Source organism: Phasianus colchicus, chromosome 3 (genome assembly GCF_987193195.1).
Source record: "Phasianus colchicus chromosome 3, bPhaCol1.hap1.1, whole genome shotgun sequence".
Classification (NCBI taxonomy): domain Eukaryota; kingdom Metazoa; phylum Chordata; class Aves; order Galliformes; family Phasianidae; genus Phasianus; species Phasianus colchicus.
The window spans coordinates 3,140,061-3,157,439 of NC_143438.1; the positions used below are offsets into that span (position 1 = coordinate 3,140,061).

A 17,379-nucleotide genomic window follows, 5' to 3' on the forward strand; every position below is an offset into this window, starting at 1 on the left:
GAACAAGACCTGCCAGTGTCTGCTGATCCTGAATTTAATGCTTGCAAAAAGGTAAAAAGACCTATTTGCAGGCAGTGGAAATGCATCTATTGAGGAGAGTGTTAAACTGCAGAGTTACCATAACCTGAAGAAGCAAAGCCATAAGAGTCAGAACAGGTGTGCCTAAGTGACCAGCTTGACAGAGGATGGTCTCACTGTTCTGTAAATGAAGCAGAACTTGTGACATGTCTCAAATACCTGTGCATGAAAGCACCTAGCATGGAGAGCAAGCAGGACAAATTATAAGTTTGCACAGTTGCAGAACTATGATGCCATTGGAGTTCTGGAAGCATAGTGGAAGCTATTCTGACTAGTATGTTATGAAGGACGAATGGAGGATCTTCAGAAAAGATGGTGGGGAAAAAGAGGAAGAGGACTTGTGCTCAATATGAAGCCATAGTCTGACTGCATGGGATTCTGGTTTAGGTCAGATGACAAATGAGTAGAGTGCTTGTGTGTGAAGAAAACAGACCAACACAGGTGATGTTGTAGTAAGCATGAACTACAGACCTACTGATCAAGCAGAGGAGAAGGATAAAGCCTTCTTTAGGCAGCTGCAGAAAACCTCACACTGCTAGGCCTTGGCACTTGAAGTCGGTATCAGCCATGCCAAAATGTCTGGGAGTAGGCAATCTAAAAGACTTATTCTAGAATGGAAAAAAAAAAAAAATTGAGACAGTGATCAACAATTTGCAGAGATGCTCAGTTGAATATGCAGTACACAACCAAAAGGAAGAATTAGTTAATAACATGGAATTATAAAATGTCTTAGATTGGAAGGGACCTCAAAGATCATCTAGTTCCAAAACCTCTTGCATTGGACAGTTACTACCCACTTGATCATATTGCCTAGGAAGCAGATGAACCTGTCTTTGAACAAGACATTTGTGTTGTGGCATGTACAGCTTTGCTGAGCAGTGTGTTCCAGTGCCTTACAGGTCTCTAAGTAGAGAACTTCCTCCTAGTATCTAGTATAAATGTCCCCTCTTTTAGTTTAAAACCACTTGCTCTTGTCCTATTACTGTAAGACCATGTAAAAAGTCAGTCTCCCTCCTTACTCCCTAAGTATTAGAAGGCTGCAATGAGGTCTTCCCTAGAGCCTTCTCTTCCTCAGCTGCCTTAACCCTTGTTCACTGGAGCTCCACTGCTCTGGTCATCTTTGTGGCCCTCCTCTGGTCCCACTCCACCAGCTCCACATCTTGTGCTGGAGGCCCCAACAATGGGTGTGGTATTCCAGATGGACTTTCACAATTTCCTCCCTTGCCCTGTTGACCCTCCTCTTTTGCTGCAGTCCAAGATACAGTGGGCCTTCTGGCCTGTGCCTGCACACTGCTGGTTTATGTTCATCAGAAACTCCAAGCCCTTCTCTGTAGGGTTGCTCCCAATGACTTCTCCTGATCTGGATACATGTCTGGGGTTGTCCCAGTTCAAGTGCAGCACCTGTCACTTGACCTTGTTGAACCTCATTCAGTTCACGTGGGACCACTTTTTAAGCTTGTCCAGGTCCCATTGGATTGCATCTCTTCTTTCTTTTGTGTCAACTGCATCACTTATCTTGGTGTCATCAGCAAGCCTACTGAAAGTGTGCCCGATCCTATTACCTCTGTTTTTGATAAAGATGTTGAAAAGCCCTGCTCCCAAGATGGACTCCTGACGGACATGATTTGTCACTTGCCTCCACCTCAACATAGATTTGTTGACCACAACTCTCTGGCTGCAACTGTCAAACCATTTCTATATGGATGAATGTGGACATTGTGACTGAGCTCACACACAGAAAGGAAGTGTACAGAAGGTGGAAGGAGGGAAAGGCTATGTGGTATGAGTATGGATTATGCACTGGGAACATGATTGGGTAGGCCCAAGTTCAGCTGGAGCTGAGGCTGGAAAGAGTGCTGAAGGGCAAATAAGAAGTTTCTGTTAAGTGTGTTATTAGCGAAAGTAAGTGCATGTGGTGGTTGGTGGGGATGGGGATCTAGTGACAAGGGACTTGGAAAAGATGGAGATGCTCAATGCTTTTTTTTTTGTCTCAGTTTTGACTGCTAGGGCCTAACCTTTGGGGTTCTTAGGACCCTGGCCTGAAATAGTAACCACAGTAGAAGAAGATGGAATTAGGAATCAGTTCAGCAATTAGACACGTGTAAGTCTGTAGGACAAGATGGTTTACATTCAGGAGTGCTGGAGGAGCTGGCCAGTGTTGTTGCAAAGCTGCTGTCCGTTGTCTTCAGAAGGCCATGGCAATTGGAGAGGTTTATAATAACTGGGAAAAGGCAAATATCACACACATCCTTAGAGAGGGCTAGCAGGTTACTATATCCAAGTACCTACAGGCCCAAAACCATAACCTTAGTCCCTGTGGAGGCTGTGAAGCAAGTTATCTCAAAAGCACTTTCTAAACATGCAAAGGGCAAGGAAAGGATTTGGAGCAGCCAGTGCAACAAGGCCGTTCTTTCTAAAGGCAAAGAAGTGACGGATCAAATAAGCACTGTGGACGGGGAGTATAGTATACTTTGATGTCAGTAAGACCTTAGAACCAGCTCATTATCACCAAACTGGGGAGATACGGACTAGATAAAGTGGCCCTAAGATGAGTGGGAAAATATCTGGTCTGTTGGCTTTGGAGATGCAGTCAGTAGTGCAAAGTCCAGCTATCAGCCATCAGCAGCTTGTGGTGTCTCTCCAGGCAGATGGATGGGACAGAGCGTTCTCTTGGCAAGTTTGTGAAAGACTCCAAACAGGGAGGGGAGGTTAATAAGCTGGAGGTCAGTGGCTCTGTTCTGTGGGACCTTGGCAGGCTGTAGAAACAGGCTGATGGTAAGCTTCATGAAGTTCAGCAGGAGTAAAAGCAATTTCCTGGGCCTGCAATGAATTAACCCTATGTAAGACAATAGCCCAGGGGTCCACAGGTCTTGCAGAAGCTTTTCAGGAGAGGATCTTGTGGCCATGGTGTTGAATAGGAGTCAGCAACAGACCTTGTATCAAGTGAACTTTTGCAGCAAGAAAGGGTAGCCATATCCAGGCTGCCTGAGCAAGTGTATAGCCAGCTGATCCATTGAAATGATGCTACCCTTTTATTTGGCAGCTGTGAGACTGTATCTCAAGTGATGCGTCCAGTCTGGGACTTCCTGGTGCAAGAAAGAGATTGATACACTGGAACAAGCCCAGTGCAGATCCACCACGATGCTCAGGCTGAAGCATGTAATGCATGAGGAGAAGTGGAGAGAACTTGGCGTGTTCGGCTTGGAGAAGGCTAAGGGGAGATGATATTTCTGTCTCTAGCCACATGACTGGAGGATGTACATTCTGACTTGATCTTCTTAAAGTTGGTTGTGGTGGTTGTTTTTTACCCCAGACATGGGCAAATACTGAAGTAAGTTTCCTGGAGAGCTCGTGGAATCTGCATCCTTGAAGGTGTTCAGAGCTTGACTGGATAAGTTTCTGAGCAAGCTCATTAAAGCCTTGCTGCGAGTGAGAGTTTGCACTGGATACAAGCTATATATATATGCAAATGTTCCTTCCAACTTAAATTTTTCTGTGAATTTATGAATCTAAATAAATCAAGATCCTGGACTGCATTGTGAGAAATCTGATAACGATTAACCTGTGGGCACAGAACAGAATTCTAGACCTGACTATTTGAGCAGATAGCTTGCCTCTCAACTTTTTTTTTTTTCCCCAAGGTCTCTTTTTGTCTAAAGCATTAATTGTTCTATAGTTAGATATGAGTAACTTTTATATTTAGAGAAGGGAAAGTCTTTGTGTGCTGTCACTACTGAACTGTTAAATAGAGTTTCTGGAAGTGGTCATCATTGTCAGTGAGCTGCATGTGATTATAGATTTATTGTTATTATCAGTTGATTTCTTTATTGCACTTATATCTAATCTAAACATCTGAAAAACCACTGCTAAAAAAAAAACTGTGTGCAGCAATGTGGTACAAAATATGTAAGTCTTGAAATGCTTGAAAGCTGGAGTCTAGAGCTAGTATTACTGGGGAGGAAAAGAAGGTCATTTTTAAATGCTGAATGTGCAACATATGATCTACTCCTTTTACTTAGGCATTGCACTGCCTTACATTGATGATATTAGGTCAGAATACTGTTGAACTTACTGATTTGAAATTGTTCCTGGAAGTGATACCACATCCAAGGTACGTTGGGTAATGAATTAGTTATCACGTTCTTTTTGTGTGCTGAGAGGAAGAAGCATCTATGAAATCTAGCTTTTTCTTTCAAGTTCAATGTGTTCATGAAAATAGGGTAAAGAAAATTTTAAAAATCTTGAAATAGTAAAAAACCAACCAAACAGAAAAAAAAATAAAACAACAGAAAACAACAACAACAACAAAACACCTTCCTTTTGAAAAGTTTTTTTGTTAGTTGTCATTCTTTACAAAGTTTCTGGATGTTACCAGCAAATAAATAATACTGAACTGAAGTAGTTTCTGAGCAAGCTCTCAGAAACTCTCTTTTGAGCCTTGCTGTTAGCAAGGGCTTATGTTGCATCCTGTCTCATATGCAGTTTTCTTCTAGCCTAGGTCATTTTGTGTTTTATAATTTTAAGCTGCAAATATGTCCAGTGACATAGAATCCCTAAACCCCTCTGGGCAAGGTGTTTCTATGCTTAGCCTACCAGTGGTGAAGAATTTTTATTCCACGTGGAAAAAATTCCCATCTAGTTGTAATTTCCCATGTTCTGAATTGTGTCAGTTATCTATTCTTTCCCCTTTTTTAAAAAGATATTTTTCTTTCCTCCTACTGTGCACTTTTAAACTGTTTATTCTGTAACTCCAGTGTTGAAAACAGCAAAAGGGTTTATTCCTTCCTTCCCACCCACTGGAGCTGAATAAACCCTCTTCCCTGAGCTCTTCCCAGTATGCCACACACTCCAAGTTCCTCACTGTTTTATCAGCCCTTCTCTGCAAAGTGGGAAAGAGTAGTGAATTGCTAACAAAAGCTACGCAAACATTTTAAACCACTGAGTTAATTGATATAAAGACAATTCCTTTTTACTTTCCATAGCTTCTACTGAGGCAATTGCCTGTTCTTATCTTCTCAGTGTGACTATAGTGTGAGGGGAGATTCAGTTGAAAAGGATGGGGAATGGTTATGCATGCCATGCCTGACTCATCTGGAGTGCTTCCACCAATTTGGAGATACGGTTAAAAAGCAGCTTTCCAGGAAAATACCTGTAAAAGTACAGGTTATACTGCAGGCTTGTGTTAATGAAAAGAGTTATGTGAGTGAATGGAAGAATGGTTGGTCTTGGAGAACGAAAGAGTTGATATTTTGGGAGATATGCTGGCAGGTTTGTTTGGTGTTCCAATCAGTTTATACATTCACTATATTTAAGTTTGTTGTGCAAAATAAAACACTTTTCACAATGAGAGTTTTAAAAAGGTAAAGAGGTAAAAAGTTGATGTACGCAGGGATCTTTTGTGGTATGCCCACTTTGTGGTTAACTCTGTGTGCAGATAGAACAGAAGAAAAACGAAGGCTTCTGTAAGCTCACCAAATAGAAAAAGGGAAGTTGCTCCATGTAGTTCATTGCCTCTAGAAAAGTATAACTAGATTATGTAACTTACTGTAGATAGTAAGTAGTTCCAGCAGTTGGTGATCAGGAGCAGAATTGCTATACGATGAGACAGAATCATTTGTCTGTGAATCACAGTGGAAAAGAAGGTGAAGTGCTTACTTGCTCAGGTGGAAATTGTCCTCATTCAGCTCTTTGTGCTGGTCACAGTATTTTTTGTATTCCTCCCACTGATGAGGGATGGTCAGCTTCTCTTCCCCTATTTCCCCACTCCCTTTATTTTCTTTGTTTTGCAGTACCTATGTGGAATTAGTAATGAAAATGGGTTTTACATTCTTTTTCCCTTTAAATGCCAGCTTAGTCTCTATAGGGTTTTTGGAGGTGGTGGTTGATTTTATCACAGAATCATAGAATCATAGGTTTGGGTTGGAAAGGACCTTTAAGATCATCTAGTTCCAACCCCCGTGGTGTAGGCAGGGGACACCTCCCACTAAACCACATTGCTCAGAGCTCCATCCAGGATGGCCTTGAGCACCTTCAGAGTGGGGACATCCACAGGATCTCCAGGCAGTCTGTCCCAGTGTCTCACTACCCTCACAGTAAAGAGTTTCTCCCATATATCTAGTCTAAATATACCCTCATCCAGTTGAAAGCCATTTCCCCCTGTCCTTTTGCAACATGGCCTTATAGAAAGTTCCTCCCCAGCTTTCCTCTATGCCCCCTTCAGATACTGGAAGGTTGTTGTAAGGTCCCCCTGGAGTGTTCTCTTATCTAGGCTTAGGACCACCAATTCTCTCACCCTGTCCCTGCAGAGAAGCTGCTCCAGCCCTCCAGTGATCTTCATGGTCCTCCTTTAGACCTGCATCAAGTGCTGCTTGCCTTCTTGTGTTGGGAGCCCCAGAACTGGACCCAGTACTCCAGGGAGGAGGTGCACCTTCCTCAACCTGCTGGTCAACTTTTGTTCCTGCAAACAAACAGAAGGTGTGCACACTGAGTTCATAAAGGCCATTCATGAAAAAAATAATAGCAAAAAGAGAAACATTTTATACTCTGTGTGTTCTACTCCGTATTTACAGAGGCAAAGTTGTCTTTGAAAATAAAAAAGCAGGATGCTTAGTTGAGCCCTGCCCTTCTGTTTAATGTTTTTGTGACCCAAAGGAGAAGGAATGTTGTGCTTTTAATATAAGTATTCATCATCAGGAACACAAAAGGAGAACAGAAGGCAGAAGTGAGATGAATAGCATAGCTTTATTGTGGCAGTTTGTTATCTCTGATCTTCACATTCAATTTAGGAAAGACTTCATCTAAAAACAACTTGGAGAAAGTCTTTTTACCTCACAGCAATTGCTCTTATGCTCATCTAATGCACTGTAACTCCTGTGGTATAGGAAGCCTTCTGATCCATCTTGGGCTGAAAGAACATATGATGTGGCATCACTGTTGCTCTTGCTCTGGATTTGTGATTTTGCTTTTTCTGGGGCTTTAAGTTTTGTTTAACCTTTTTCTTTTTTTTTTTCTGGACAAAAACCATTTCTTTTTCTTCCGTGGTGCCAGTGAACCTTTTATTTAGAGTTTTGACATTTTTTTTCTTCTCACACATGCACATGTCAGTATTTTAAAATTTCAGTTAATACAGATGAAGACAAAGGTCAGAACCATTGTCCCAGCATGATTTTTTTTTCTTTTAAGATTTGTCATAGGGGTGCTGATGCATAGAGCTGTTTTGTCGCCTTTCTGTAATTGACTGTATGGGTGAACATTGAGAAAGTGCTTGACTTGCAGATGAAGAACAAGTTAGAATATTTTCATGTCTCAGAGCTGGTCTATGAAACAGCATTATGAAGGAGACAAACTTACAGGAGTGTGTTCATTTGTTGGTTTAATTTTTTTATTTTTTAATAATCTCCATGGGACAGAGTTCTCTTGTGACTGTATACTGCAATTTCAATTTACTAACACTTTGAGGACAGTAGGGTAAATTCTTTGTTGGACACCAGGCCGGGAGTTTTTACCTTGCTACTCATGATGCTTATACATTCTATTGCATTTTCATTTTACCTGGCTGAGCTGCTTAACACAATTACTGATCACAGTGGTATTTTTTTTCCTACTTAACTCAGCTGTGAACATGGGTTTTCTGCTTATAAGTTGCTAGCAGGCCAATATGTGTGAGAAAGCTGTATGTTTTCTTGAAATACTTCTTCATAGGCGTAGTTTTCAATACAGAAAAATGGCTACACCTGCAAATAGTACACTGAGACTATCGAGCAGAAGTTCCCAAAGGTCATTTGGCAGTGCTTTTTAAGAAAAATATGCTCCAGAAGTCATTTTCTTTCAGTGACAGGACTCCTCCTCCACATTATCTTTCCCCTCAAGACACAATGTAAAAGCAACACTGCAGAACACAGCAGTATTGTACGTGTTAGGAGAGAGAAAAGCAGGAGTTTATAGTATGAGATTCTCAGTAAGTAACGCACGTGGGCAGACAGATTCCCTCAAAACAGCTTTTATTTCAGTGGTGTGGAGAATATGTGGCTTTTGTGGTGAACAAGACTCAGTTGCAGCTTTCATTCTAGGCTTATCTATGTATTCTGTTCTCTTGGTACATGTTTTCCAAGTCTGATGTTTTTATGTTTAGCGTTTCAAGACATTCAAGCTACGTTATTCTGAGCCTTTAGGTTTTAATGAACACTTATTTAGGCTGAAGATGAGGAGAGGTGGGGAGCAAAGCTTTTGATGAAAGGTGTTTCCCAGCACATTTACTTCACTGCAAGGAAGCCAGTGTCGCTTTTATCCATAAAATGCATCCTAACATATGGTAACACAAACAAGGATGCCCAAATTGCATTAGTTTATTCATCTTAGCGCTATTTTCACTAGAATAAAAAATCTTTTTTTCCCCTTTACTTTTAGTATAATTTCTCATTTGATTTTAAAATGTAAACTTCAAGGTCAAAGTGACTGTTCCCAATTCAAGCACACATGTAGTGTGCTCCCATACTGTTCTGTGAAATACCTTATTTGTGCAGTCACATTGTCTTTGTCTCAACGACAGCAAAACTTTGATTTTAAGTATTCTTTTATTACTCAAAACAATGTGGGAGAAAGTCTGACATTCAGTCTTCCTTATTTGTTACGTCTCTCTTAACCCCTGGAGCTTAGAATAAATTTCAGTCTCTTGAAATAAGGAATTCTAGTTATATTGTTTTGGTAAAACTAAGACATTATAAATTGCTGGAGTCGGGCCTTTATGCTTGGATTTGAGTTAACAGGTTTTAAACATGGCAGTTCCCTATGGCTTGTTCATGTCTTCATTACTTGAAACTTCATTACTAATTGGAAGTATCTCCTGTTGAAAGTCTCCACTAAAATTGTTTTTCACACCTTGTGCTATTTTGTTCTTGGCTATATGATTATTGTAGTTATACATATTTGCAGTAAACAAATATTTTTGTTTAATTTTGCTAGAAATGTGTAGAAATTTACATACCCTTCGTTGCTAGTCTCATTACTGTGAACAATACCTGTTTTGAGAGTACTTGATTTCTGATGTGTATTTTCTTGTCTTTTTTTTTTTCTCCTAATAGAAAGCGATTTCTTCTCCAACGGTGTCACGCCTTACAGATACATCAAAATTCACGGGTTCTCACAAAGAGAGGTTTGATCCCAGTGGGAAAGGAAAAGGCAGAGCTGGCCGAGAAGATCTGGTTGATACTTCAGGATATGTATCTGGCTATAAGCATGCAGGCACATATGATCATAAAGTACAAGGAAGCAAGTAAGGCTGAAGGTTTAAAATACAGGGGGAGAAAGGGAGAGAGAGAATATATTTTTAAGAATGACATAGATGAGTCCCACGTGTTTCAGTTATTGTGAATGCTAAGACTATGTGTTCAAGAAGTTTTTTTCAGAAACTGGAACTGATTTTAACATCTGCTGAGCAACTTGCAGCGTAGCACCACTTCATTACATTCCTTATGTGTATATTGGCAAAAGTAAATGTACCAGTACAAAAAGGACATCATTTTGTTGGGCTCTTCAGACAAAAAGAAAAAAAAACAATGTCAAGAGCTGTTATGCCACACTTTGTCAATCCGAGCAAAAAAAAAAAAAAAAAAAAAATTCAAACATTCCTAAATATCCAGTTGCTCTGAGGTTGTAGAAGAGAACCCTCTGAAAAAAGGTTCTTTCATAGCAGCATTTCTGAAAAGTATGCCATTACTTAGGCAGTTTGATTTCACTACTGTTTTGGGGCTTTTAAAAAATGTCTTTTATGGGATCTGGCACTTTTCCTTAAAAAAGATTCACCAGTGTATTATTGTGGAGTAAGTTGTTGTGTTATATAAGGCGCTAATCTGTACATTTCATACACCGTTTATGAAAAACTGAAAAGAAAGAAAGGGAAAAAAATATTTTTGTGACAATACAGGTTCTAATGTATTTATGTCAGCAGAAGGAGGTGGAAAATACCAACCCTTACTGTCCTCGTGTCTATACTTTCTGCATTGTTATTGTGTTTACTGTAGCGTGTTTCTGACTGGCTGGATTTAGATGGAGCTAATGTACTAACATGGTGGGTGAGGAGCAAGATACTACTAAGAAAGTCTTCTAGATCTTTTTGTTCTCAAATTTGAACTAATAATGCTTTAAAATCTTGATTATGACTAAACACTGCCGATCAGATTGCTATCAAGTGAATGTTGTGCACATACGTTGGCATATATTCCCTTTAAGCTCTAACACATGTAATGGAAGTTTATGGCCTTTTGTATTAAGGAAATATATAGTATTCATATCCGCATAATTAATTATAATTAATTGTAATTAATTGCACAGAAAAATATACCGTTCTACCCAGGCTACGTGTTCTGTTAGCTTTGTCAGAAGCCAAAGGATTTGTTTCTCTGTGCTGCCTTACTTGGGAGTAATTTTATTGATGGGAATAGCTTTCCATTTCTATAGAAAAAACAATTCCACACACTTAAGGTACAGGCAGCTGAGTGTGACCTGCCTCTGGCTTAGATTGCCAAAACGAGTTAACAGGAATAAAAATCACTCTCCTTCTTCTTCTTCTTTTTTTTTTGTCTTTGTATAGGCATGCATACATATTACTGTTTAAACAAGAGAGAAAAGGCCAGTTCAATTTTCTGTGAGAGCTGAACAACTACTCAGAATATTACTCTGTAAAATTATGAAAGATATATTTTGGAGTATTTAAAAACACCTCCTCGTAGTTTTGCTTTGCTTATTTTCAAAAAGATGCACTGATTTTATTGTTTTGACTGTGGATAAAGGCTGATAAGTTTACAGTTTTTCTCCTACTCTGATCAGCATGCCATTCAGAGTTATGAGCTGTGTACTCTGATGTTTGTCATCACATTTCTTGCAGGTCACAATCTGTATTTGGCCCATATACCGGAAGAGCACTGGTTTTCAGTCCCTAACTGTTCATGTTTTGTTTTTCTGACATTTGGCCTTTCTTGTAATTTGGCCTCCACTGGCCCTTTGAACACATACATCAGCCTGAACGCAAAACAGTAACGTGCAAATATACAAGGACTTCCTCATGAACTTGAAGATTTTTTGTTTGTTTATAATTTGTTTTGGTTTTTGTTTTGAGGAGGGAAGGAAGTTTGCCGAAGATTCAGCACATGCTATTGTAAGGATTTAAATATCTTTTTCCCATGATTGACTCTACTTATCTGGGAAGATTTTTGACTTATCTAAGGATGCTCAGGGTGAGAAGCTTTTTGAAGTCTTGACTAACTCGTTGCTCTTGAAAAATTTCAGTAGACTGAAGGAGCGTACACTCCTTTGTTGCACTGGTTACCTGTCACACTCTGAAAAAGAAAATAGCACATTGCTATACAAGCAACGATTAAATTTTTCCAGCATGGCAGACTGGCTAACTGCAGAGAACCCTCTTTGTGATATAGCATTCATGCCTGTGCACCTGAGGAACGCCCTGGGATAGGCCTGTAGCTAAAAAGGTAAAAAGGCTAAGTCTGTTACTCTTGATAAATCCTCAGCTAAGTTACAGGCATGATCAATACCCCTGTTCTTCCCATCGACTTAGAGACTTAACTTATTGGTAGCTGAAAAGTTCTGGACCCTGCTTGAATCAAAGGTGAGGTCTGGTCTATTGCAGAGCTCTTCCAACACGTTTTTGATCTTGCTGTTTGTTGCTAGCTAGCTGTCATGACAGAAATAGTAGGTGATACCTAACCTAAGGTGCACAAGTGATAGGCTTTCTGAAGTACACAAATACAGATACCAAACTGTTACTGCAGAAGGAGGAATGACAGGTTAGAAAGGTTTTACAGACTTACTAGGTTTTAAATTGCTTGTCCATGGCATGAGCAAAATAGGCACGCTCATAAGATATAGAAGGCAAATGAATGAATGAGGACAGATACAAACTGGCACTAGAAATGGAACAAAACTGCATACTTGGAAGAGGCTGATGGAACTAGCCAGGAGTCTGCTAGAGCTTAACTTTATATTACAGTATGAAATGCCTGCAAGAACAAAACACTTTGTATGGACCTGATGCAAATTTGTGCAGTGTATTCAGTGATGTAATAAGTTTTGGATCAGGACCTGAGAAGGTGCTTCAGATAGCATGTGGTATTTTATTTTGAAGAACACACTTTTTCTTCTTCACTGCAGGTGGATAGCTTTAAAACTCTATCAAATGCATGAAAAAAAAAGTTCTGATATGACAGTGAAAAAAGGAAGTTGTGGCTGGAAAGGTAGTAATCTGTAAGCATTTTCCCCTCTACACTTGATACGGAAGATGCAGGCTATGAATGAAAGCATAAAACCATAGAGTCATAGCTGCATCATATACATCTGTGCATTAGAACTTCAGCCACCCATTTATGCTCTTACTTTCTCACTGATTTTGGTGGGTAATGGAAAGCCTAAATAATAGCTTGAACGTTAGCCATGCTTGTTAATGTTCCAGGCCTATTTGGAAATGAGGCCAAGTGTATATTTTATTGTTTGTTCATTGACTATTCCCTGTACTCTTAGGACAGAAAGTACAGCTTGTAACTCAGAGATTATGGGAAAGGAGAGGTCAAGAGGTGCAGTAGAGCATGCTCATCATCCTGTGCACCATTATTCTAGACTACCTAAATGACCTGCCTGAAGTAGGGCCATGTGTACTCAGTAAGGTTTACACTCATCTCCTTTTTTTGGGCATCTGAATTCATTCCTTCAGACTTTCCAGTCTGATTTTCATCAGCTCATCTGCAGTGCTTTTTTACATGATATCATCTATAAAACCCTACTATTCTTAATAATTTTGCTTTCAGTACTGCTGAACATTCTTTTGAGATAAACATGATCAAAAAGTTCAGGTAGCTTTTAGTGATAACTGTATTTAAGAACAAACTCAAATTATACTGTTCATTTAAAATTAAAGCCTTAGATACTATAACAGTACACAATCTTACTTGTATCTTAATCAGACTACCTTTACCAGATTGAGAACAACAAATTCAAATCCTGACTGAGGCAAAAGAGTAATATTGTAGGAAATCTTAAGTAAAATGTGCAGAAGAATTTTTTTATTATTATTATTAGTTCTTGTTTTTGTTCTTGCTAATTCCTCTACTCATTCTTTGAGCTTTAGTTACTTGTTGAGAGTCTTCCAACAGTCATACCTGTATGGAAAATCAGAAGCAAAAATTACTGTCCTTTATATGGCTATCAAAGCTATCACAGTATCACTGAAAAGCAGGCATTGAATTATATGTTGTTTCAACAGTCCAGTGTGAACATTTCTGATTAATTTAACAAAGTACTTGGAAGACCAAAGGAAATGCGGAACATTGGCCACTTTCTTACTTTAGGAAAGTGAAAGGGTAATTTCCAAACTACTGATGTGTGACGCCTTGTTCTTCATTAACATAGAGGTTATCCTTCAAAGATATTTTTGATTCAAGTATGATATTTTTTATGTATTTTACTGATGTTACCTCAATCAAAATTTCCTCTGATAACTTTTTGGAATCGTGAAGTTCATGTATTATTTATTTCAGTCATGTTTTCCCTCTGTTGGCTCATAATTGATATACCATTTTTATAGCAGGTGGAATTTGTTGATAATTCAGAACTAGAGTATATGATTAGTTAAGAGTTTGGCTTGTAAGTGAGAGGTATCAAGAGAATCCTTGTGTATCCTCCTCCAAACCCAGAACTTTAAAGTTGTAGTTAAGAGTTTTTTTTCTTAAACCTTGTCATAGTTACAAAATAAACTTCAATTATTTGTGTCTGCATGTATGATAAGTATCAGCTGTTTGGAGTATAAACTAGCTTTACAGAAATTGCATGTATTCTGGGGGCATGCGCCTGTCATCCGTGAGTAAGAGTTCTCTGTTAGCACTGGCCAGGAAACAAACCATTTACTTTCATGATAGATAAAATGTGATGTGTTGCACCTAGTACGCATCCTTTAAACTGACCGCTAGCCTTGCGTGTGCACTAAAATAACTACAGCTTTGTGTACATCGTTTGTAGTGTGGTTATTATGTTCTTTCTTTGTCTGTTAGTTGATGGTAGGTAATGTAATACATAAGACTTGTACAAGTTTGTGTGCACACACGCTTTTTGGATTCAGATAATTAAACCGTGTAGGCGCTGTCCTAAAGCTTAAATCTTAAAGGGCCAAGCTCTAATCCTGCAGCTGGAGCTATTCAGGGCCAGTTGGAAATGCTACCATTCTATCTCCATAGCATGAAAGTAGAGATCTAGGAGTGTTTTTATGTTTTAACACGTACAACTACTCCCTTTCTATTTCTGGAGGAAAGTGTTCTTCAGTAAATCTGACATAGGCTTGTCATGACAAGAAGAGTTCTTCCCTTGTTAGGAAGTAGGAAAGAGAGAGTCAGGGATAAATCAGTAGTTCCTCTGAGTGCTCCGAGGAGATCACTTAAAATTATGCCCTCTGTATTTTTCTTTAACCCAGCTCTGTGAAGTAAGTTGACACTCACTATGTATGTGCAAAGTTTTTTGTCATCAGTTGAATAAGTACAAAATCATGGCGTATTGGTGCAGGGGATGGACTCTGTCTTACAATGTTTGTGGACCTGAACCTTGCATAAGCCTTTAGAAAATTAAATACCTGAAACATAATGACAGATTTCAAACTTGTGTGAAATTCTTAGTTGGGAATGGTACATGATACATGGATGTGTGCCTCCTATATTGGGAGTTCTGCCCATAAAATAGCATTTGGACATTGAGTTACCAATTTTGAGTGCCCAAGAGCCCATTTGGCTAACCAGATATAAGCTGGAAATGATAGACTGAGGTGTTCCTTTTAAGTCTTCAGAACCCTAAAACTAGTGAGAGACCATTCATTGCATTCATGCTTGCTCGTTTAACTCAAAAATAATGTTTTAAAAGATTTCTCAGCTATGATGCTTCAGGAGGCTAAGGAATATTGCAGATAGATCCTCCAAATCTTAACTGTCTAATCAATTTATATTTTTAGGAACAAATAACTGCTATGTACTTGGGTTTGTGTGTGTGTGTGTTTTTTAGTTTATCACCTGAGCTGTATTTCTTCAAAATCCACATAGAGATGATGGGATTCAAAACAAGTTTAAGATATAACTGTTTATAGTTCTTGGAAAATGTTTCAATTTAGTTGTTTCATTCCAAATAATTGATTGCCCTCTGTAGGCAGATTTTGGCAAGAGCAAACTTGATAATAAATAAATAATAATTAAAAAAAACAACAACAAGCATATTTACTGAGTATTTTTGACAGATTTACAAATAACATACTGGTAGTCCAAAATTATTTAGAAGTAATAATAATTTTTGCTTTGTAATCATACTCACACACGTGCGTGTGCATTATTTTGGGACAGATGAGTGGCTAGAGTACAGAGGAGGCTTTTTGGTTTGTTGATTTTGGATTATTATTATTATTTTTTTTAATATATCTACAAATCGACACTGGAGAGCCCAACTTGCTAACCTGACCTGGAAAGATAGTAAGTACCTTCCACATTCCACTGCGAGTAAAACATCCAATGAATGAGTTTTTAAATATCTTTTAAAATATCTTTTTAAATCTCTTTTTATGAGTTAGTGTAAAGCATATGGTGCTTGCACAAAGCATTTGTAAAGGTCTCTGAGGTAATTCACGTTAATTCACATTAATTCACAAAGTCAACTTAAACTTGACTTCAAATATTTTTATTCAAGATTTTTTATTACATATTTTTCAGAACAGGTCACAGACTTGAATGAAGTTGCATTCAAGTTAATTTAAAATATAGCCCTAAAACTGTACTCACACTTCATCCTCTTTACATTTTACTCTGAGTGTTGTAGATGACAAATGCCAAAAAAAAAAAAAAGAAAGAAAGAAAGGAAGGAAGAATGGCAATCTGTGTGGTAATATTCACCCACAGTGATGAATTATTTTAAGCTCCAGTTTACGTCGGATGATTTTCTGCATGCTTGCATTTGATCAGATGTTATTTTTAAACAAAGAAATTCAATAATGTGAAATAATGCAGCCTGTGCTGTGTTCAGTAGAGTAGTATTAATACAGGTGAAATGCTGAATATCTATAACATTTATCCTAAATACATACTAGCTCTTTATAAAGGCTTTGTGTAAGGGCAGTTGTCCCACAAACTGTAGGTAAGTCTGTTGGCAGACTACTTGTTAGCACTGTAGTGCATGAAATGACAAGGTCATCAACAAAAACAAGTTACAGGATGCAACACAGATGTGTCTGTGTTTATATTTGTGCTGAGTTCAAAACATGTAAGTTTTGGCAAATTATTACATCAGGGAAGATGCTTCTAATACACAGGAATTTGTTTTTCTGTTAAGCAGAGAAATAGTTGATGTTGGGTAAGTACGTAGGCCACTCTGAACGTAATGCCTCCTGTCTGTTTCCGTGGACACTACAACAGGTACAATTGCTCAGTAACACTATTTGGTAGAGTAAATTCTCAGCTATGAGGCATTTATTTTTCAGCTCAGTCACCACCATTAGCTATGCATTTTTACCAGCTATGCACAAGAGACTGCATGCAGTGCTTGTAAAATTCTGTGCCAGCCAGAATTTCACCATTGCTGAAACACAGCTCCCACTGCCTCACTGTCTCACATCCATTGTTTGGTTTCCATGATCGTTCAGCAAGCATTGATGAATGCCAGTGGTTGCCATTTTTTCTGCATGGAAAAATTCAGTGACACACCTTTGCTTCATCCACACTTCCATTTCAGACACCATTTTGTCAGACTGCCCCTCTGCTGCATCTGTTGCACAGCAGCAGAATGGAATGGAATATTGGCAGGAATGTTCAGCTCCTACTGCCATACCACCAACATCCACCCAGAGGATGTCATGGGCCCACACAGTCAAATAGGAGGCATTACTTTCAGAGCATCCCTCATATGTTGATGTTTATTCTTTGCACGGTTTTATGTATCAGATTTAAATATTGCAAGAGGAACATATTTATACAGAATTATATTTTTGGAATCTTTGGGGTTGTTTTTCTTCAGTCATTAACCATTTATTTACCTATTCACATCATGCTTTATTCCTTTGCTAGATTAATTATCTGTCCATGCTATCCCAGTTTTTTCTTTTTATTTAGGTGGTTTGATTATTTATTTGCACAGATTTGAATGTGCTTGCCCCTAGGATATGACTGTAAAGCAAAGAGGCAAAACTGTTTTATCTTTGATGACCTGGCGCACTTATTAAAATCTAATTGTTGAATTATTGAGGTGGATCTTGACATAGTCTTCCATGGAGTACTGTCC

The 17,379-nt window shown here is 38.6% G+C and overlaps 1 protein-coding gene across 1 annotated transcript in view; it reads left to right on the forward strand.

Moving 5' to 3' along the window:
* The window catches only part of TPPP (tubulin polymerization promoting protein), a 57,647-nt gene extending 41,693 nt beyond the window's left edge, over positions 1-15,954 (forward strand). Inside the window, exon 4 of the mRNA XM_031608303.2 lies at positions 9,159-15,954. Coding sequence (XP_031464163.1) covers positions 9,159-9,353 — 195 coding nt within the window. The 3' untranslated portion in view covers positions 9,354-15,954. The remainder of the gene's footprint in view (positions 1-9,158) is intronic.
* Positions 15,955-17,379: the final 1,425 nt, after the last annotated feature.